General features: G+C 46.1%; 1 protein-coding gene across 3 annotated transcripts in view; it reads left to right on the top strand.

The window, feature by feature from the left end:
• Positions 1-23,199, top strand: part of OGDH (oxoglutarate dehydrogenase) — a 116,559-nt gene that overhangs the window by 72,173 nt on the left and 21,187 nt on the right. For 2 of the 3 annotated variants that reach the window (XM_088443338.1, XM_088443337.1), the window contains exons 3-6: positions 1,223-1,411; positions 6,391-6,493; positions 20,142-20,257; positions 20,382-20,536. In XM_088443338.1, the coding sequence (XP_088299464.1) occupies positions 1,223-1,411; positions 6,391-6,493; positions 20,142-20,257; positions 20,382-20,536 (563 nt within the window). Of the gene's footprint in view, positions 1-1,222; positions 1,412-6,060; positions 6,155-6,390; positions 6,494-20,141; positions 20,258-20,381; positions 20,537-23,199 lie in introns of all 3 variants that reach the window. The other variant, XM_088443339.1, reaches the window with a different exon arrangement.

The raw sequence follows: 23,199 nt of genomic DNA, 5'->3' as shown, positions 1-23,199 counted from the left end.
AGCATTGCCGGCGGTTCAAATCCAGACAGCAGTAGCCAGCAAGGGTGAAGATCCCGATCGTCCCTAAGGTAAGTACCACTAACTTAATTCTACCCCCTAACCTCCCCCCCAAGTGCCTAACCCTAATCCCCCCTTCCCCACTGCCTAAACCTAAGTCCCCCGGGGGGGGGGGGGGTGCATAACCCTAACCCCCCTTCCCCTAGCCTAAACCTAACCCTCCCAGGGGGGTGCCTAACCCTAAGTGCCCCCGGGAGCCCTAAACCTAACCCATCCCCCCACCTTCCCCCCGTGGCTGTCCGTGCCCGGCTTACCTTTGTTCGGTATGCCGGGCGTCGGTCTTCTGGGATATGGTCAATGACAGGTGTCCAGTTTTCAACGACCTGTCATTACTACCACGCCAGGAAGAGAGAGTCTGGAAGCCGGCGGTCGGCATTTAGACCGTGGGCTTCCAGACTACATCCCGTCAGCAACCAAGTGTTAGGAGCACTTGTGGGGAGTAAGGAGTAGAAGAAAGTATAAGTAAGGAGAAGCACAGGAGGGCAGATGGCCCTGCTCATGAGAGCTTACATTCTAAAGGGTAGGGTCAGACAAGCAGGCGTGACACAGATGGGGTAGACGGGGAGGAAAGAGCATGTAGCAGCAGGTTAGGATGAGAGCTGGATGGCCTTGATGAAGTAGTGGGTCTTGAGAGCCCGTTTTAAGATTTGTAGAGAGGTGGAGAGTCTAATAGGGAGAGAGTTCCAGAGGTAGGGAGCAGCACGGACAAATCTTGGTGGAGGGAGTGGGAGTAAGTACTCAGTTGGCTGGAGAGACGTCATGCATTTGTTGAGTGAAGTGGACGGGCAGGAGTGAGAAGGGAGATGAGGTCATTCATCTGATTGACCTCTTGGTTATCCAGCCACAGCGTCTTTTATAGTGACCAGATCTCATCCCTCAAGGGCCCATCTTTTCATCAAGGCTTGCAGGAACTGGATTTAACACCATGACTGTTGAAGTGCTGATGGTCTTGTTATTAGCAGACGACTGAAGATGTTGGTTTTAAATTTATTAATTCTTAGGATTTGGGCAGATTTGAGCTGCATTTATGTTTTACTATTGAACACACTACTGAAATAACGTATATAATGATCTTTTTAGGTTGAAGAATGTGTTCTTGTCATACTGTTTTATTAACCTTATTTTTGTCTTCTTCAGATAAATATATATATATTTAATTTTACAGTCTTGGGATATCTTCTTCCGAAACGCCAATGCTGGAGCAACGCCTGGGACAGCTTACCAGAGCCCCCCGCCCCTCAGTAGCAGCCTGTCCGCATTCACACAGGCACAATCTTTAGTTCGGGGTCAGCCAAATATAGACAAGCTGGTAGGAGATCATCTTGCTGTGCAGTCCCTCATCCGGGCTTACCAGGTATGTAAAGTCAGTCCTCATAAAGGAAGTGCCCTTCTCCGCAGTCCTGTTTGTATTCAGTATTGAAACATAATGATCTATTCATAGAAAGAGAGACAACGTTCCACTGCTGCTACGCCCTCTTGCTCTGCTCTCCATTCACCACTTGTTGCTGGGGTTCAGAGCCAGCCTGCTGTGTCTGTGTGTGTTGGGAAGCCCATTGGACAATTGCCGGCTCCCCCCGACACACTGACTGTGAGCCTGATTCAGAGGTGGATGCAGAAGCGACGCGGCTACATCTTTTGGCGTTCGCCCGTCTACAACTTTAACCAAATGGCGCTACAAAGTCCATCCCTGTTGTGCAATCGTGTGTATGAATGTGCACGGACTGAGACGCCGACTTTCATCATGTGTACACGCTAAAATACCGCCTGGTGCGTTCTTTAGAGACCATCATTGATCGCACCATCGAAACTTGCACCAGCCCTATGGCAGGTGAATATGTACCGTCTGAGTACGGCCTCCAATGTGAACGACTGAGCATCTGTGTATGCAAGCACCATCCGTGACACGGCCACCACGCTCCCATAACACGCCCATAAGACAGACCATCTCCGTGCTTCTGTTTAGGCACCACCCAGGAATGCCCAATACATTTTCAAAACCCTTCTGTGTGCATGTGTCGTAAATCGCAGCTGCGGCTCTGTACTAACAGGAGACGCGGGCGGTTCGACTTTGATGCATGCGCAGTAACAAATGTGCCACTCCGAATCAGGCACGCTATCTGCCAAAAGCTTTGTGAGTGCAAGCTGTGCGTACAAATAAACTATGGTGCCTCTCAGCCATATTTTCACCTTACAGTTATATTTTCCATATTCACTCTGTGCACAATATATACCAATCCGCCCGTGTGATGTCTGCCCTTTTGCAATGACAGAATGTTTATATTTAGCTGTATTTAGAGTGAGCGGCCTAGCTCCAGCTCTCTGTCAGTGAGAGCGCCAGGTGTTGCAGGGGGCTGGGAAGAGTCACATTACAATGGGTTTTTTGCTTCCTGTCTCTGTGTGCGTGTCCTGCTTCCTATAGTGCAGCTCTATACTGACTATAGGGGTGATTCAGCAGAGGACGCAGTTGCTATCGCAACTGTAATGTAGCAGGAGGCTTCACACTTCCTGAATGTATTACTGATCCAATCTGCGTCAAAGAATGCAGCATCGGATCGTCTCCGTGTCCATCGGCCAGCTGAGTGACCATGGGGTCGCAGATGAGTAAAACAGGCCAGGAAATCTCTGTTAGCTGACGGAGATCCTGGCCTCTCCCCTGCCCTGAAACGGCAGCAGACTTAATCACTGACAGTCTGCTGCCACACTGCATGCCGGATCGCAGACACGTTCTGAACATGCGCAGAATCGGTACTGCGCATTTGCAGATTCCCGATGATCGAGAATCTGCATGGGACTGTTTATCTGCATCCTCTGCTGACTCACCCTGTATATGTGTGCCCTCACCCTGCTTCCTATAGTCCAGATATGTACTGACTATGGGCCTGATTCAGCAGTGGACGCAATGCCGATATTTACGCAGAACGAGCGATTATGTGCCATTGCGCATGCGTGAAAGTCACACTGTGCACGCTTCGCAATTGCTTTGTGATTACACTCACACAGAGGATTCACTCACAAAGTGAGTGTCATGTGGTCAGCGTTTGGGGGAGGTAACGGGTGGTGGTCAGGTAAATGCAGATGTGTCTGATCGTTTAAGCGCCGTTTCATGGGTGTGCAGAAATTAGCCATTGTATTGCAGTCGCAGCATGAGAGCTCTATGCAAGCGGGGAGAGCTACTGTGTTTGCGTCTGGTCAGACTTGCCTTAAATACTGCTTGACCGGCCGATGTGCGTCTATGTTGACACAGAAAAGCGACATTGGACAGATATGAGACGGTAGCAGTGGGCGTCATTATGCTCGGGAAAACTTACAACCATTAGCATATTATTACAGCTGCGTTCCGTGCGAAATCGCAGCTGCAGTCGCATTATCGTCCTCTGCTGAATCGGGCCCTATAATCCTTACTGTATCTGTGTGACCTTACCCTGCTTCTTATAGTCCAGCTCTATACTGACTATGATCTTTACTGTATCTGTATGCCCTCACCCTGCTTCTTATAGTCCAGCTCTATACTGACTATAATACTGTATCTGTGTGACCTCACCCTGCTTCTTATAGTCCAGCTCTATACTGACTATGATCTTTACTGTATCTGTATGCCCTCACCCTGCTTCTTATAGTCCAGCTCTATACTGACTATAATACTGTATCTGTGTGACCTTACCCTGTTCCCCTATAGTCCAGCTCTATACTGGCTATAATACTTTCTGTGTGCCTTTACCCTGTTCCCTATAGTCAGCTCTATACTGACTATAATACTGTATCTGTGTGACCTTACCCTGCTTCTTATAGTCCAGCTCTATACTGACTATAATACTGTATCTGTGTAACCTCACCCTGCTTCTTATAGTCCAGCTCTATACTGACTATAATACTGTATCTGTGTGACCTCACCCTGCTTCTTATAGTCCAGCTCTATACTGACTATGATCTTTACTGTATCTGTATGCCCTCACCCTGCTTTTTATAGTCCAGCTCTATACTGACTATAATACTGTATCTGTGTGACCTTACCCTGTTCCCTATAGTCCAGCTCTATACTGACTATAATACTTTCTGTGTGCCTTTACCCTGTTCCCTATAGTCAGCTCTATACTGACTATAATACTGTACCTGTGTGCCTTTACTCTGTTCCCTATAGTCGAGCTCTACACTTACTATAATACTGTATCTGTGTGCCCTCACCCTGCTTCTTATAGTCCAGCTCTATACTGACTATAATACTGTATCTGTGTGCCCTCACCCTGCTTCCTATAGTCCAGCTCTATACTGTATAATACTGTATCTGTGTGCCTTTACCCTGTTCCCTATAGTCCAGCTCTATACTGACTATGATCCTTACAGTATCTGTGTGCCCTTACCCTGTTCCCTATAGTCCAGCTCTATACTGACTATAATACTGTATCTGTGTGCCCTCACCCTGCTTCCTATAGTCTAGCTCTATACTGACTATAATACTGTATCTGTGTGCCCTCACCCTGTTTCCTATAGTCCAGCTCTATACTGACTATAATACTGTATCTGTGTGCCCTCACCCTGCTTCCTATAGTCCAGCTCTATACTGACTATAATACTGTATCTGTGTGCCCTTACCCTGTTCCCTATAGTCCAGCTCTATACTGACTATAATACTGTATCTGTGTGCCCTTACCCTGTTCCCTATAGTCCAGCTCTATACTGACTATAATACTGTATCTGTGTGACCTTACCCTGCTTCTTATAGTCCAGCTCTATACTGACTATAATACTGTACCTGTGTGCCTTTACCCTGTTCCCTATAGTCGAGCTCTACACTTACTATAATACTGTATCTGTGTGCCCTCACCCTGCTTCTTATAGTCCAGCTCTATACTGACTATAATACTGTATCTGTGTGCCCTCACCCTGCTTCCTATAGTCCAGCTCTATACTGTATAATACTGTATCTGTGTGCCTTTACCCTGTTCCCTATAGTCAGCTCTATATTGACTATGATCCTTCCTGTACATGTGTGCCCTTACCCTGTTCCCTATAGTCCAGCTCTATACTGACTATAATACTGTATCTGTGTGCCCTCACCCTGTTTCCTAAAACCCAGCTCTATACTGACTATGATCCTTCCTGTAGCTGTACTGCTTACATTGCTTCCAATAGCCCAACTCTATACTGACAATGGTCATTCCTGCATCTGTATTTACTCACCCTGCTTTTATTTAAGGTTATTCATTTAGTATAGTTCAGTGGTTCCCAAACTGGGTGCCGTGGCTCCCTGGAGTGCCTCGGGTTGGTGGTTTGGGATGAAATTTTATTATTTATGATCAGTAAGATTGGCCACAAGCACTGGTTTTGACTCTCAAATCTGTGTAGAAACAGAAGCACAACCCTGTCCACCACCCCAATACTGAACCTTTTGATGACACATAAGCACAATTTACTTAATTTAATAATTTTTTCTGAATTTCTCAATAAGAAGTTTTTGGCCTAGGGGTGCCGTGAAAAAATGCTGATACTTTAGTGCAACGTGATTGAAGAGAGTTTGGGAACCACTGGTATAGTTATAGTGTCAGGATAAGAGAGTGTAATGTATGCTAATTTTGTTATTACAATCACAATGTAAATTCGATGTTAGGAGGGGTTTATTTTATTTTTTTAAGCTTTAAACAGGAAGAATTTTGACTAAGGCTATTCTCTGCATTGCTGTGCCTCTTATGTGATACCACTGTATAAGCATGTACACAAATCATTTCTGCTGCTGGTTGCACACACACAACTCCTTAAATGAATGTTCTCATTAGTGGTTTTGTGTCTTTATTGAATGTACGTACAGTTCTCTGTAAAAGGAGAAATGTTGCTGAGTATTCACAATAACTATCTGACTGTGGCAGAACCCTCAGGATATGACCTGCGCTAATGTCATTACCTATAAGTGGTATATGCTGAAGCAGCCCCTTCCATCCACATACTGATTACATAATGACTGTCTGTGGAGGGGAGGAGTCATTAACCAGTTTGTGTCATTGTTTCTAGGTAAGGGGTCACAACATTGCAAAACTTGACCCTCTCGGGATTAGCTCTGTAAATTTTGATGACACTCCAGTAGTTGTCGGTCCTCCATATGTCGGTGAGGATTACTGTATCAAACTCATTGTAACTTTTCTCTTCTCTGCTTTCCTCCTTGTCTCCCTCCCTGTCTGTTATTATTTTATGTGGTGCCTCTATACTCTTCACCCTCTGTATTTCCTCCATCATCCACTCTCTCTCCCTGTTATTTATTTCCCAACCCACCTCCACCCTTTTATTCTTCTGCATTTCCTGTCCCCTTCCACCACCCTACTCTGGCACCTCTCCTCTATATAGATCCGCGGGCACCATGTTGCCCAGCTTGACCCACTTGGCATTCTGGATGCAGATCTGGATTCCTGTGTGCCAGCTGACATTGTCACCTCCTCAGACAAACTCGGTGAGGGCCAATAGCTCTACTAGTATGGTCACTGCTTCTGCGCCTCCCTCTCACCCCCCAACATGTATGTCTGTCCCCCGCTCGCTAAATCTTAGGAGCAGAGGTCACAACTAACAGCTGTTTTCCTGTGGTGTAAAAATGACAGCTGTACCTTTTTATGTATCTGCCACGTAATCCTGAAAGAGTAGACCAGCTTCCTAGGGAAAATGGTCGTCTGGGGGCTAGATGACGCAGTGGTAGATCTTCTCTCTTGCGGGGTCTGGCAGAGAGCACCGAAAATTTGGGAGTCTCTGGATGTTCCAGGAGAGCAGGCCTGTATGGTGTTACTACATTTAATTGTAGTGGTCATCCTGACACCATATGTCTTTCCAATAATTGTTTTTGGAGATAATAAAGCAAATCACTTCAGATGAAGTAAGATCCCCACTGTTCTGTCCTGAACCTAAGGAAGCTGTTAGTGTGGCCTCTGGGTGTAGAATGGATGATAATTACTTTGTTAGGCCGCAAAGCTCCTGCTGCCGTCACAGCCAAAGCTGCTATTGTAGACTAGTTCACTTACTGTAGCTAGTACAACTAACCGCATATGGCATGTGATGGGTGTGTGCGGGCATTAGGCTGGGGATGAGATGGTGCCTGCTTGGGATTTAGAGCATGTGGTGTGTGGGCATGAGTACATAATATGTTCTGCAAACTGATCTGGGAACTTGTAATATGTAAATTTTTGGTCAATGTAACTTTTCCTGGTTGTAGGACTTTGTATTAGTACAACAAATTGTTATTTTATTAGTTTGGTTTAATCTTTCCATTTGCAGTTTTCTCATCTGAGTCTGCTTCCCTCACCAGTGCATCTAGCGATTGACTTACCCCAACATATTCCCTTAGCACAAGTTTTCTAAAACTCAGTTCTCAAGTCACCCTAACAGTCCAGGTTATAAGAATATCCATGCTTGAGCACAGATGGTTGAATCAAATGAACTGGGGTGCTTACTAAGTCACCTGTGCATATGCATGGATAGCCTTAAAAGCTGGGCCCAGTTTTGGAAACAAAACAAATTTAGTTTATGTTGCCCTGGGTCAGTGTTAGGACTATTGTTCCCCTAAACCAGCTAGATTGGCATTAATAGTATCATGTTCTCTATTAAATACTGTTCATTTAGATTAGCAAGTTTTACAAATCAGTACATTTTAATTACTGTGCTTCTCACATTAACACTGAAGCCTCTTCTAAACCTCTGCGGGTGTTTTTTTGATTTAAAAGAGATATTAATGTACAGACCTTGGGAATCGGACAGAATTCTGTTGCTGCTACTCCGGTACTGGAATATTTGCAGGATCATGCACGGATCATACTTTTTACAGGGAGATTGACTAAACCATTAAGGGGGGTATTTATCAAAGTTGGTTGGTACTTTATCTCTCACAATTTTATCTATATCCAATCAGCTTCTAACTGTCATTTTTCAATCAGTCTGTAGTGTTCACTCTAGCTCCGGCGCGCGACCGAGAAGGGGGCGTGGTCTTTGAAAAGGGGGCGTGTCTATAAGACGCTTCCCCCTTTTCGTCACTCTTGGGGGCGTGCCCGGCACTTACGGACACGCCGGGCAGCCCCCAAGCCCTAAGGACAGTGAGAATAGATGCCGGGCGCATGCGCCCGGCGTCTATTCTCTGGGGGTGACCGGGTCACTGCACATTTCTTCACCCGCGGGACACTGCGACCCGCGGGTGAAGACGGCTCCCGCAGGCTGTTAGGGCAGGGCGCTTTTTGTCTTCCAGAAGGAGGGCAGGGCGCCGCGCCCCGCTAAAACAGCCTAGCGGGAATGCTAAGTCTGTAAAGTGTAAGTTAGAAAACTGATTGGTTAGTACTTTATCTCTGTCACAATTTTTTCTACTTCAGGGTCCATAGGGGGTCCACAGGGTTGACCTTGGGGTATAGGTTGGGAACCAAATCCGGGCACCACGCAGTTAAAGCTTTTAGCTCCCAGGATGCACTGGGTCCACTCTCCCTATAACCCCACCCCCAAGCCAGAGGCACCTCAATTTAAGTTGGTGCCCGGCCGGAGTCGGGTCACCGTTAGCGCAGGGGGAGCTGATTAGCAGCCCCTAAGCTTATTTTATTTTTTTAGGGACAAAGTTTTTTCCATGGACTTTGGACTCTTCAGAGCGGCAGCGTCGGACTGTCCATAGGACGTCTAAGCTGCCGCTCCGTCACCCCGCTGGCGCTGAGACGCCAGTACAGATCTGGGGATCTCAGCGGGACCCCAGAGTCTGTACTAGCCGGACTCTGCGGGCGCCCAGGACTGCTGCCGGATCCACGGGGAGCAGGTAAGGTCGCGGATCACCGCTTGCGGTGATCCGCGCATTTCAAATGCAGTCCTGTGCCTCCGGTCTCAGGGGACAGACCGGAGGCGCCGGCAGTGGCGGCGGGCCCCCCATACCCCGTGTGTCCACTAGACCACCAGGGACTTAACGATCGGTGCAGGGAGCCGGCGTCCCGGGGGTTAATAGCCGGCCAGGGGAGGCAGCCTTCCCTGTTACAGCGGCTCCTCCCCTCAGCTCAGCGCGCCTTTCAGTATCCATAGTCTGGCGTCGCTGAGCTGCTTCCTCCGCGGGCCACGCTTCCTCTGAGGTCTCCAGCGGCCATTTTATCTCTGTGGTGCAGCAGAAATCTCTCAGGATGGCAGTGAGTCCAGTCCCCCTGCGTACCTCACCATCAGGTCAGTGTACACAGCGCTGTAGCCTTCCCAGACACTGAATCTGGGCAGTTGAATGCAGTGTAATAGTGCAGTATATTATATGACATGTTTATGTATATATGTATATATCTGCATTGTATGTGACTTATGCTAGTGCTGACTGTACTTTATTCTCTCACCTGTCAGTGTATATCTATCCCTTTTCTTTATCTGCCCTAATACAGCTGTACTTAGGGTGGTTCTGAGACCTCACATTTATATACTTGTTAATATTTGTGTGGTTTGTCACATACTGTTGCGTGCTGCACGTTGCCATATTTTAGATGGAACTGTGTGTTGCATACGCTGAAAATGGGTCCCTGCAGCTATTTTTGGCATCAGTCAGGACCAGTATAGTGCTGCTTAATATTTCCGCCAAGATGGGTCAGATATGTCTGACCAGGAGATAGAGCGTTATACTGCACCCATTTTTACTATCCTGCAAGTCATGTGCTGCAGGTGTTAGTGCGGAGGATTTGACTCATAAAGGGTTCTGTATGTGGCGTCATCTGGTGCCGGCCTCTTTCACGACCCCCTTGGGCGGTTTGTTTTCTCGGGATCCTCTCAATTGCGGATCGCCGGGCGGGCCCCATTGTTGTACCTCACTTGGGGTTACTTCACCATACTGCCCTTTTCATCTCAGGGTATCTCGCAGCTTCTTGCACTCTTCCCCTGTGACACAGACTACCGCTCCCTGCAGGGGTTTTTTGCAGTATATGAATTCCCCCTGGTGCCACAATAGTCTGTCATTCCCCTTGCAGGGATTACCACAACAGCCACCCTGGGTGGATGTCGTTTTCTACGAAACGCTAATTGGCGTGGTTGACGCCCTGTGGTTACTTCCCAGTTGGCTCTGCCGTGAACTGGGTACTGTTCGGGGCTCTTTCCCTCTTACACGGGGGGAAGCCTATTTCAGGTATTATTATCCCTGCTTTAGGGCTGGTAGCAGGTCCATTCTGGTTAGAGTGAATGTTGACCTGCACCTGTATCATACACCCTCAGTATTGCGTGCCTTCGGGTTACCTGTTGCTGACTAGCGGGTGGATCGCATAGCGGGACTCTGGCTGTTGCCAGATAGGAGGTGTTACAACAGTGTTTGGCCTCCTGTCCCAAATTCCCTGAGGGCATCACGAGCCCCTCCTGGGGGGGATGGGCGTGTTACTCGTCTGATTACAGACGTTACTACGCCTCCCATTCCTGCGTGGTCGGATTCTTCGGATCCGTAGGTGGTAACTCTGCCTGAAATCAGTATACTTGCTTTCGGGAGTTGTTACCCATCCTACCATGGCTATAGCATGGTTGGTTAATACTATTGCATATTGGGTTGATGCATTTGTAACGTTTTTTCCCCTCCAACACGTCGGGGGTTCAAATGTATTTGGTCGCTCATGTAATATATGCAGTTGTCATAGGTGGACATGCCTATATTGGATACCAGTCTCCTAACTTTCAGAGTTCCGGCTGCGACTGTATCCTCCGTAATACCCTATGGCTGCGCTCTGAGAATGCAGAGGTGCAGATACCATCTTTAGGGTTGATATTGTTTGGTCCTGACCTTGACAAGATTGTAGTAACATTGGCAGTATTACTAACGACAAGTTTACCGCTTTCAGCTATGCACACTACAAGGCCTCAGACTAAGTCTGTTAAGTCTTTTTTGTCCTCTCGGTCAGCCTAAAGGTCTGTTTCTTCGTAGACTGTCGGCATCTACAAGGGCCGACATATCCAGTACCGAGCAGGCCTGGACTGCCAGCCGATCCTGCTTCTGAACCTACGGATATCTCTTCAGTCTGACGGGACAGGCCTACAACTGGGAGATACCGATTTTCTCAGTTCGCCCGGTATTAGTGTCAAGTTGCCGCGGCTACGTGGGTAGGAGGGTACGCCCTCTTTACAAGGGCCTTACAGATCCAGAAAGCTATGCAGTTGTTGCGGTAAGCGGAGCTAATTGGGCCATCCCCACTATCTCAGTGAGGGACTGGTTGTTCTGTTTTCTTTCTGGTGCGGTGGCTGAATGGTCCTCTTTGGCCTGTTCTCTGTCTCAATTCCCTGAACCAGTTCCTAAAGCTACCTGGGCTCAGGAGGAAATCCCTATGCTCCATCATACGATGTTTGGAACCTGGGGACTTTAGGGTATCACTGGATATACAGGACGCGTGCCTACGGGTACTTACAGAGACCTTTCCTCAGCATGGGCTGTGGTTTGCTGTATCACAGCAACACTTACAATTTTTCGGGCTCTGCCTGTTGGGACTGTCCTCAGCCCCACAGGGGTTTACCAGCGTTTTGGATTTTCTGACAGTTCTTCTGTTCAGTATATCCCAATGCTCCTGTACCTGGACGGCCTCCTGCTCTTAGCGGGATCACCGGGGTACTTTACGGCCAGGTCAGGATGACTGTGGCTTCTTCAGGGTGCAGACGTTTAATCAACGGGGAAAAAGTCCTCCCTGCATCCCTCTCTGGGTATTCTTCATCTAGGATCCCTGCTGGATTCTCAGAATCTGAGAATTCTTCTGGCGTAAGACGGAATCTCCTCTCTTCCATTAGGAGTACATGGTTGTCTGCGCAGTCGACAGATGTCTTTACACTCTGGGATGCATGGTGGAATGGGCTCAGTTCCATTCCAGGCCTTTCCATAATTGGCTCATCTCCAGATGGAATGAGTTTTTTCTGTCGGATAACTGTTCAAACGATGATGCTCTCTCCGGAGGCAAGTCGGTCCCTGTCCGGGTGGCTATGGCCATCTCGTCCAGGGTTTTCTTTGCTAGGGACAGTGTCTGGACCGAATCCTTTTCAGTGCAGTTGGACGTCTGTCGATTCCACCCTGTCAATTAACTTACTCTGGCATAACTCTTGTTTCCCGGTGAACCTGAAAAGGTTCAGTCCGACAGGGTCAGGACAGTGGCTTCCTTTTTAGCAACACTGTTCGTTGGGTGGCAATGACAGGTATGTCACATATTCGGACATAGTCCGAGGGTCTCCTCCCGACCATCTCGGCAGCGTTCATTTCAGGAGCTCTCCATTGGGAAGCGGGAGTCCTCAGCCGTCACGACGTGCATCCCGGGGACTAGTCTCTTCCCCAAGAGAGGTTTCATCTCCTGGTGAGCAGGGGGGGCCCCCCTGAGGTGACCCTCATGGCCTTCTGACTTTATCACACTAGGGTGTTACAGTTCAGCTCTGGGGATTCTGAAGCAAACTTCAGCGACTCTTTGTCGGTGAAGTGGTCCTTCCACTTTGTGTACCTGTGTTCTCCGGTCTCCCTTCTTCCTCGAGGTCTTTGGAAGTGTTTTCAATCGAGACGGAGATGCTTTCCTGCTGGTGGCTCCTGATTGCCCCAGATGTCAGGGGTACTTGGATCTTCGGAGTCTCTACATCGATACTCCATCCCTGATGCTTCACTGCCCGGACCTGTTGTCTCAGGGTCCTTGGTTTTGCCTTGGACCTGGGTCGTTTGTCTTTGACTGTGTCCTTACAGTGGTCTTACGGCTTCCCTGGCTTTGTCATCGTTGGAATGATTAGAGCACATGGATCAGCTTTTGCTGGGACCTACCACAAACTGTGGCAGCCATAAATCTTATGGTATTGTACCTGTCGATACAATCCTCCGGTGTCCAGGATTTCCAGATATTCTGGCATTCCTTCCGGCTGGCTTGGGTTTCACACTTGGCCTGGTCTTCCTGACAGTGCGGATCTCTACACTGTCAGTATGGTTAAGATATGGAATTGCTTCACTCTGGTATCCAGTTCATCCTTTGGAGTGTTTTCTTGATTATGCCTCCATTTGTCCTCCCTAGGGACTCCTTGGGAGTAAGTAGTGGTTCTTCGTTACCTCCGGGGACAGTCAATGGAACCGCTGGTTGTGATAGCCATTACATGGTCTATTGCTTAGGCTCTCTCTTTCTCTCAGGGTGTTTATATCAACCAGGAGAGTGTCTGAATTGGGAGCGTTCTCATGTAGCTCCCTCTTCTGGAGGGCATCATGTCAGGGTGGGAGTTGCTCTCGCCCTGTGTTTCTTCTTAGTGGTTTTCAGGTTCCATATTATTCTGGAACTTATGGTACGGCCATTCTGTCCCCAGTCCTCTCGGCTGGTGTGGCCTCATTGACTGTGGTCTGGCCTCTTTGGATTTATGTGATCCGTTCAGGTTCCTTACGGAAATCGGACTCCTTATTGGTGGTCTGAGATTTCTGGTTTTCACAGGAAAGGATGGCCGGCCTATAACCAAATGTTGACTTGGATGGCCTCGTAGGTCTTCCTCAGGGGCCTACCCATGGGTAGGCCTTCCTGTTGTTGATGCTTGTTTTTTCTCGGGCCATGTGACCCTCGTGTGCGGCTCGCTGTGGCGCCTCGGCTGTTTTGCCTTACTAGGTGGCCACGTGGTCTTCTGTCCACACCTTTTTAAGGTTCTAGGCATTGGTTTCCTTTGCCTCTCAGGATGCTTCCTTTTTGGCGACGGATTCTCCTCTCAGCACAGGAGCGTCCCCACCCTTGGTTGAACTGCTTTGGGACATCCCCAAGGTCAACCCTGTGGACCCCCTATGGACCCTGAAGTAGAAAACAAGAGATATGGTAAGAACTTACCTTTGTTATCTCTGTTTCTACGAAGTCCATAGGGTCCACAGGGCGCCCGCCCTGACGCACCTGGCTTCATATGGGCTGTGTGGCTGGTCACCGGTTTTCCGTCTCCCATTTCGGTGAGTATGGTTATTGAGTGTTCCAGTTTTCTCTCTCTTTTTCTCTCCTCCTCCGGCCTTTGGCTACTTACAAACTGAGGTGCCTCTGGCTTGGGGGTGGGGTTATAGGGAGAGTGGACCCAGTGCATCCTGGGAGCTAAAAGCTTTAACTGCGTGGTGCCCGGATTTGGTTCCCAACCTATACCCCAAGGTCAACCCTGTGGACCCTATGGACTTCGTAGAAACAGAGATAACAAAGGTAAGTTCTTACCATATCTCTTGTTATCCCTCTCCAAGCTCAGATAAATACCCGCCTGAATCACCAATTAGGAAAGATACAAGGGTGGGTAGAAAAACACACTTGGACTTATTGGTTTAATCGAGTTGGCTATGAAATACCGACGGCTTACAAGCTACTGGTTCAAATCCCGACAAGAGAAGCCCGACACGCCGGCTCGTAAGTATCTTTAACCCTCCCTTGGGAGTTTATAACCTAAAACTCGGGGGGGTTGTGCCTAACCCTAAGAACCAGCATTCTCCGACTTAACAGCGCGCTGAATTAAATAGGTCTGTGAGCCCTCCCAGGGCTATTCAGCATCACTTTGAATTGAATTGCGGCCTATAGTGTGTATCCCAGCTCCATTACCGGATGTGTTAAAGATGCACTTCCAAAGACAGTGTGTTACTGGGGAGCTCTTACCCATAGCCAGAGCCCCGGGAACTGCTTTATGCAGTGATTGTCTGTTGTCATTGGTTCTCCTTCTTCCATCCGTATTACAGCCCCAGGAATAATGGCTGCCCTGGGGCTCTGGTCGTGGGTAGAGGGAGGCCTTAGTCTTTCAGTAGGTGGTGGAGTAGCTTTATTCTGTGTGCAGGTCGGTTTGTCCATCAGCAGGCTTGGGCAGTCTGTGCTCCTGTAGCATGCAACATAAGCTGAAATCCTCAGAGGTTGCCACCCCTTGCTCATAGGAAGGCATTGAATACTGACAGGGGGTACACAGTGCAAGCTTATTGTACATGGTGAGATGAGGATAAGAGATTTGGGACATGGACTGCTACACTGGTGAGTGTATCGGACAGGACAGCAGTCCCCTCTGCTGCAACTTCCTATTGAATGCAATGAAATCCCTGGAATGCCACGTCAGTGATGCTACTGTGATGTACACGTACAGGTGGGGAACACCATGGAAACAACAAGATTAGCAGCAGATCATTTCCCATGTAAGGCCTCCATTAAGGTGCGGCCTGATAGTGATACTTGGGGTGTGTAGGACATATCACCATTCAGGCAGCAGCAGCCGCATCCAGCTGAGTTGCTTTGGTCCATGATGATCCAGTGAAATGCATCCAAATCCCCTTTATCAGACCTCTGAACATTGTGCCGCTCCTGTGGGGAAACTCTAGCTTTACATTTTCTTGCACTGTTGTTTCTGTCCCCACATGTATGTGTATATACAGTATGTAAGTGTGTTTGGGGGGGTTTGTTTATGAGCCTGTACCGAAACACATAATTCACTGCAGAGCTATGTGTTTTACTATGCAGTGTGACTATTACAGATAGGGGCCATGGCCACGTGCACGAACACAATGACATGCCCCATGAGTGCTTTGTTTCCTCCAGATTATGTCGCAGAGATGGTCCCCTCCCCCCACTCCTTCCTATTTGTGGTGTTGAAATTCTAGATTTAAAGACTCCTCTCTGTTTTTCCCCATGCTGCAATATTCTTCCCTTATCCCCCTGACCCCTTGTGCTGCAACCTCTTCTCCCACTCAGACCTGCCAGCATTTCTGGACCGTCTACGAGTTCTCACTGTGGGAGGTACGGAACATTTTCAACAGCCCTCCCCTGCTGCCTTCTTTTTCTCCTCCTTCACCCAGGCACTTGTCTGTATTTTAGTCTCGCCTGCTGCTGAGGTGCTGTAGGGCTGGAAGGTAGTTTAAATAGGTAAATATAGGTTTTGGTGTTTGCAGGAAGGGTTAAACAAAATGCGACTTTCAATGCTTATCAGTGGAGTCTTACGACAACGATGATTTGTAAATGCTGCAAGTACAACATTAGTACTGCTGTCCTTTATGTCTCAGCCGCCTACTGGTTCTACGTTATTTTCAGAATGTGGATTAAAGATCATGTTATAAAGTTAATGGTTGTAAGATCATCCACTCTAAAGCTGGGTACACTCTACAATTATCTGTATAATGTGTACAGATGTACAATCTCTATTTATCTCATTAATCGGTGTGATTGCATCTTCTAGGATGCTGATGAGACGCGATAGATCTGGTCACGGTATTGTCGTCATTCTGCGGTGTGTACGCTCTGCCGACCGATCTACTGACAGATTTTATATTGATTATGTGGCCACTATACAGATAATCTGTTCAGTGTGTATAAGGACAGGATATTTCCTTCCGATCACTAGGACAGATAAATACAATTTTAGTGTGTACACGTGAGTGAAAATTGTACAGTGTATACCCAGCTCAATTTGAATTCTCTGATACCTTATACTGGTATTGGACAGACCAGATTACAGCTCTTATGTAGATGTAGTTACATAGTTCTTAGTGGTTAGTACTTAAAGTATTTCGAAGGTTGAGATGGTGATAATCCACCCTTGAGCATCCTTATGTGACTGGGTTCATATGTGATTTTCCACATAAGGGAGGACTGTAAGACACTGTTTGTAAATGGGATCTGATGTATTGTACTGTAAAGGTGCATACATACGGAGCGATATATCGTTACGATATGAACGATAACGATATTGTTCAACGATATATCACTCCATGTGTATATGACCAACGATGCGTGCTCCCGCTGGACGGTAACGATATCGTTCATGCAAGCAGGCCAATCTGGGCGATATCGTTATATTCCCTATAGGGATCATTGGTCGTTGGTAATATCGTTGGTGTGTGTGGATGAACAATATCATTCATCCAGCACGCCAGGAATTTCAAGAGAGATCGTTCAGCGATATCGTTTGCTGAACAGATCATCCCATGTGTCTATGCACCTTAAAGGTGCATACACACGGAGCGATATATCGTTACGATATTAACTATATCCTTAAACGATATATATCGTTCCATGTGCATGTAACCAGCGACCAACGATGCGCGCTCCCGCTGGACGATAACGATATCGTCCCATCGGCCATGCAAACAGGCCAATCTGGGCGATATCTTTATATTCCCTATAGGGATCCACAATCGTTGGTTGTTGGTAATATTGTTGGTGTGTGGATGAACAATATAATTCATCCAGCACACCAGGAATTTCAAGGGAGATCGTTCAGCAATATTGTTCGCTGAACAGATCGTCCCGTGTGTATGCACCTTAAGGCACTATATGTAAATGGGATCTGATGTACTGTACTGTAAGGCACTATATGTAAATGGGATCTGATGTACTGTACTGTAAGGCACTATATGTAAATGGGATCTGATGTACTGTACTGTAAGGCACTATATGTAAATGGGATCTGATGTACTGTACTGTAAGGCACTATATGTAAATGGAATCTGATGTACTGTACTTTAAGGCACTATATGTAAATGGGATCTGATGTACTGTACTGTAAGGCACTATATGTAAATGGGTTCTGATGTACTGTACTGTAAAGCTGGCCACACACTAGACCAACTTACATCCAACCAGCCAACTTCTTGATTGGTTGGAATGAAAATCTGGTAACGTATGGGAGTAAATGATGATCAGCAATTTGCTCTTAATTGCTAGAAAACAGATGAAAATGGACGTCAGACAAGTTTGTTAAATGTTTGATCTAAACTATTTGTTCAAACAGTTTTGGTCCATTTTCCAGCGTTTGGGAGCAAATTGCTGATTGTATTCCTTACCAGATTTTCATTCCAACCAATAAACTAGTTTGCTGGTTGGACAGAAAATCTTTAGATGTGTGGCCAGCTTTAGGCACTACAGGTTGAGTCTCCCATATCCAAATATTCCGAAATACGGAATATTCCGAATTATGGAATAATTTTGGCATGACTGAGATAATAAAACCTTTGATTTTTGATGGTTCAATGTACACAAACTTTGTCTAAGGCACAAATTATTAAAAATATGGTATACAATTACCTTCAGGCTGTGTGTATAGGGTGTAAATGAAACATAAATTTATTTCATGTATGTACACAAACTTTGCTTGAGCCACAAAATTATTGAAAATATTGTATAAAATGAGCTGCAGGCTATGTGTATAAGGTGTATATATAACATATATGCATTGTGTGTATATTGGGGTCCCATTCCCAAGATATTTCATTATGATATGCAATTATTCCAAAATACGGAATATTCCGTTATCCAAAATACCCCTGGTCCCAAGCATTTTGGATATGGGAGACTCAACCTGTATATGTAAATGGGATCTGACGTACTGTACTGTAAGGCACTATATGTTAATGAGCTGTGAATGTATTGGACTGTAAGGCATTTTATGTAAATAAATTGGTGTGGCTACAGGTACAACATGGCAATACTCATGGATTTAGCTTTACCCTATACTATGAGGCTAGGATATCTGTCCTGACAAATAGTTGCCCCATTTGAGAAATCTCCATTGATTTTAGTAGAAGCTGCTACCGTTTACATTATCATAGTAACAAGATGTGCCCCTGAAAGGCAATTTTGGGAAGTTTCTTGTGTTTTATAAGTATATTACTATCACTTTGTATCGCTACAAATTTGTTTAGCCCAGGAAAGTCATCTAAATCAGTGTGTGACGCTTGATACACAATCCCTATTATCCTGACAATGGTAATTCTGCCAGTTTATTATTATTATTTTTTTTTTAAGAACATTCTGTTCTCCTTTATAGTTGCCAATGGTGTTTAGTTTCCTGTGAAAGTCCAATGATTTAAATGTGGAATGTGTTTACCTGCAAAGGATGACTATTACCCAACTGGTCATTAGAGTTCCTATATGCTGCATACTGTATACAATTCATACTATATTCCTGTTTGCTAGGAATTATAAGCCATTATTAGGTGCAGTGATTAACAACATATAATTGTCAAGTTCAGTAAACATATACTGTCCGTACGGCCAGGGACACCTGACGGTCCCAAGTAATGTCACTGTTGTAATATGTTGCCAAATACTGTATGTTGACTTTCACCCAGAAAGAATTACTGTAGGCAAGGATAGTACGTAGTCAGATTTTCATGCTTTCCATCTCAAGGGATTTATTCCCATCAGTGGTATTAGGATGGATGTATCAACCAACGATATGTACGGGTGACCCGCCGAATGCTTGCTGCAGGGACAGCTGGCATCTGAACTGGATGGGAAAATTTAAATGCCCACCCAGTTGTGATGTCAGCCCAGATACAGTGTGTATGGCTGACCAATCGGCCGTCCTGATGGCGGATCCGTCAGCAGACCGATCCATCGTCCTAGTGAGTACCTAGCATTAGGATTCAAAGTGATTTACATTTTTATTTCCGTGTACATCCGGTAGCTAAGCATGCTGTAACATTAGCTTGTCCCGAGATGTCTAGAGACAGTGATTTACCATTTGCTCCTTGTGACAGCAAAGCATCAGAGGGAGCTGGAATAAAAGGGAGCTGTGAATGAATATAATTATAATGTAACGTTTCCCCCTAGTGTGGCAGGCAAGTTGGCATTAATGTAGCAGATGTAGAGGGTGATGTGTTTGTACATTGTCTTCTCCCTTGCGTGGTGGCTACAAGGCTGGTAATGCACTTGCCAGGTTTGGTGTGTAATTGGTTTAGTCTGAGTATGTGAGAGGTTGTGCATTATAATGATTTTACTGTTGCTGACTCCCAATGTAATGGGAAACATTGAAAAACTAAAACTAGTACTCTGAGGTCATGTGTAGACTAATATCTGTCTTTTACCCTTCTCACTATCTACCATTCTGTTTGTCCTCCTCATCTGCTTCCTCTCCTTTCCTTCGTGCCACCTCTGTCTAATCGTCGCTGTCTTCCAAACATGGACAACATGTAATACATCTATTGGAACCATATATAACATAACTCCATGTGATCTGCTCCTTTACCTCTCTCTCCTCCTGTCCTGTGTGCTGGCTGTATCCTCCTCCTACTTGTGTCCTCCGGTCCGTGCCATCCACCTGCCCTATACCGCTGAATATCACACCCAACGCCATTGTACCCTCTCTGCATGGCCGGCTGCATTGTGTTTCTCCTTCTGTAACGCTTCCTCCGTCTGTCTGTCTCTGACCACTGCCCTCCGCAGGGTTTTACGGGCTGGAGGAATCTGACCTGGACAAAGTCTTCCATCTGCCAACCACTACATTCATTGGAGGGAATGAGACGGCTCTGCCCCTTCGAGAGATCATTAAGAGGCTAGAGGTGAGGAGAGCCGACCTGCTACTGTTACCCATTGATAAGAACATATTCCTAACCTTTCCATTGTCCTATGTACTGGGTACCCTGCATATTCCTGCCTTGCTCCATCTTCTTTTTATGTGTGCAGACTGCTTACTGCCAGCACATTGGAGTCGAGTTCATGTTTATCAATGACCTGGAGCAATGTCAATGGATCCGGCACAAGTTTGAATCCCCGGGGATCATGCAGTTCACCAATGAGGAAAAACGCACACTGCTCGCCAGGCTGGTTAGGTCAACCAGGTGCGGTGATTTAACATAATTGTGGGTGTGTCTGGGTCCTTTTGCCCAAAGTACTGATTCCCTATGCCAGATCAGGGGAGTGTAAGCATATAATAATATCATTGATGTTTGGGTTCCCACTCTCCCATGATAATGATTTGTTTCAGAAGTCCAGCTTTCCACTAAAAGAATATATAATAAATATTTTACTATTTAATAATTGTGGTTCCAGGACTATGCAAATTCCTTTTTTAGGGGCCCATATATCAGCGCTGCAATTCCACAATCCCCCGACGCTGATCACGCGGTCAGCTATCAATAGTCCCGATCCATGGTCATCGATGATCAGCGATCCGTCGGCTAATCGGGGGAAATTCTGCATGTTAAAATTCCCCGACTTACCGATCCCAATCATTTTTTGCCGGGGATGGACAAATCAGGCTAATGCCCCAACCCAGGCGTCAGAGGATCGGGGCATTGCAGCAATCAGTCACAGATGTATGGGGCCCATTACTCTGTCACACCGACCAATCGGTTATGTATGGTTTTCTTTCATTCATCAGTCGTTTTTTATTGAATATATTCAAAAGAAATAACTTGAAATATAAGCGGGAAAGGGGTCAGAAATGAACGGGGAAAGAAGGGAAGGGTACATTAGCCGCATGTCATTAAGCATGATACAGAACAGTAGCCGTACATAGGGCCTGATTCGGTAGTTCACGCTAGTGTACTTCTGATCGCAGATTCCCGATTATCGGAAATTAGGGTGTGCCGCCCTCGTTTTCTGTGAGTGGCAAGTCCAGGATTTGCGTCAATGGACGCTGACTTCCCGGCCTCGCAGGCTAACGAACCAGCCAGGCTGGAGGTAAGCTTCGGTTTCACAGCCTCACCAAAGTGGCAATCAACGCGACCGATTTTCGCTATGGTGATCCCAGGCTGTGCCCTCGGTCGCAGTGCTGGGATCGCAGATGCAGCAAGGAGGTGTCAGACACTTTCTGCTGTATTTGCCTTTTTGCAGGACGAAATTGCACAGTCACTTGTGTCTGGCTTTGCATACCGTCCACTGCTGAATCAGGCCCATAATGAATAGGGAACAAAACATGTAAAATAGTAAGCCTAAAAATAGAAACATGATATATAGGCAACAATCTTTCAAAAGCGTGAAGGAATCCCTCGACAATAAATCTGCCCCTTCACAGTCAGTGGTAAATTTGACAATTGAACCATTTCTTCAATGGCGAGGAGGCAGATGTAGATTATAGGACATTGAGGTTTTCCATCAAAAATGCAAACTGAATTTTATGAACAATCTTACTCATGGAAAGAGGGAGAACATTTTTCAGAACTGGGCTATAGCAACATTGTCCCAATATGTAGCCGTCTGATATATGTAGGTCACGGTGATGGTCATGGAAAAGGGCAAGCGAGGGGGAGGGTTCTAATCGAACATTTAGCACTTTATATACTTTATATAAGTCAAATACCAAGCTCCATAAGGGTTTAAAGGAAAGATACCCTCAGAAAATATGAGAGACTTCACCCACCTCATGGCAGTTATGCCAACAAAATTTGGGCTGGGCAGGCCTAATAACATGTAATTTGGCCAGGGTTAGTATGACCGATTCATTTTTTTATATTGGAGTTCTAAATGGCTATAACATTTAGACAGCTGATGGGCTATTCAGTAAAGGGATTTCCACTGCTGGGGTGTGAAAGTGGTATGAAGGTCAGTCTCACATGAAAGTTGAGGTTTGGGGGTATATTTACCTAAACGGAGAGTTTTTAGAAGTGGAGATGTTGCCCATAGCAACCAATCAGTTTCTCCTTAACATTTAACTAGCACCTTCTAGAAGATAATAGCTAGAATCTGATTGGTTGCTATGGGCAACATCTCCACTTCTAAAAACTCTCACTTTAGTAAATGTACCCTTTGGTCTTACCTTACCTTACACAGAAACTCTGGCACTGGCCAACGGAGAGGTCCGCTTACCTTTACCAAACTAGTTACCCAAAGCCAAATATGGTAGTAAGAAAACGGTCCACAGTAAGGAAGGTGGAATTGGGATTGTACTGTAGATGGGAGAAAGGGAGTAAAGTGGTCAAACCCATAAGGGCCGCAATACAAGTAACATTATGTATGTTTTAGCTGTATTGAATTTAACAAACTTTTTTCTTTGTTACTTATATACAACCAAGTTCCTAATTCTGGCACCTGCAGCCACTTTTCTTTGTGTGCAATCCCGACAGTCAGCAGTCTTTGTGCTCTACAGCTCATATGGGTGATTTAGGAATAAATGGCTTTCTATACTCCATAATGTAACATCATTACTGTCATCACTTACAGAGAATTGCTTCACTTTTTCTAGTTTGTCGAGTCCTTTCTCTTTTGCGATAACTGTCCTGGAAATGGATATCTTGGAATTATTATTTCTTTAGGACGTAGACCCCTGATGCACTTAAATGACCCAAATTATAGACAGATGGATCCAACAACTGCCTTGCTGCAGTTGGCAATTAAAAGTAAGCTAAGGTCCCTTTGATAGAAGGATAGGGATAGGATAATATAGCGCTATGGCAATAGTACATAGTGGTAGTAAGCGACGACTTCTGGACCGTTGTGTGCCCTATGTGGCTTTTTGTTTTCTCCTAGTATTTCCTATTGACTTTTCTCTTTGTGTTTAAAC

This window comes from Taudactylus pleione, unplaced genomic scaffold (assembly GCF_031769625.1).
Source record: "Taudactylus pleione unplaced genomic scaffold, aTauple2 ptg000329l, whole genome shotgun sequence".
Taxonomy (NCBI): Eukaryota; Metazoa; Chordata; class Amphibia; order Anura; family Myobatrachidae; genus Taudactylus; species Taudactylus pleione.
Note: the sequence above shows the minus strand (reverse complement) of the source record. Positions and strands in the feature narration are given on the sequence as shown.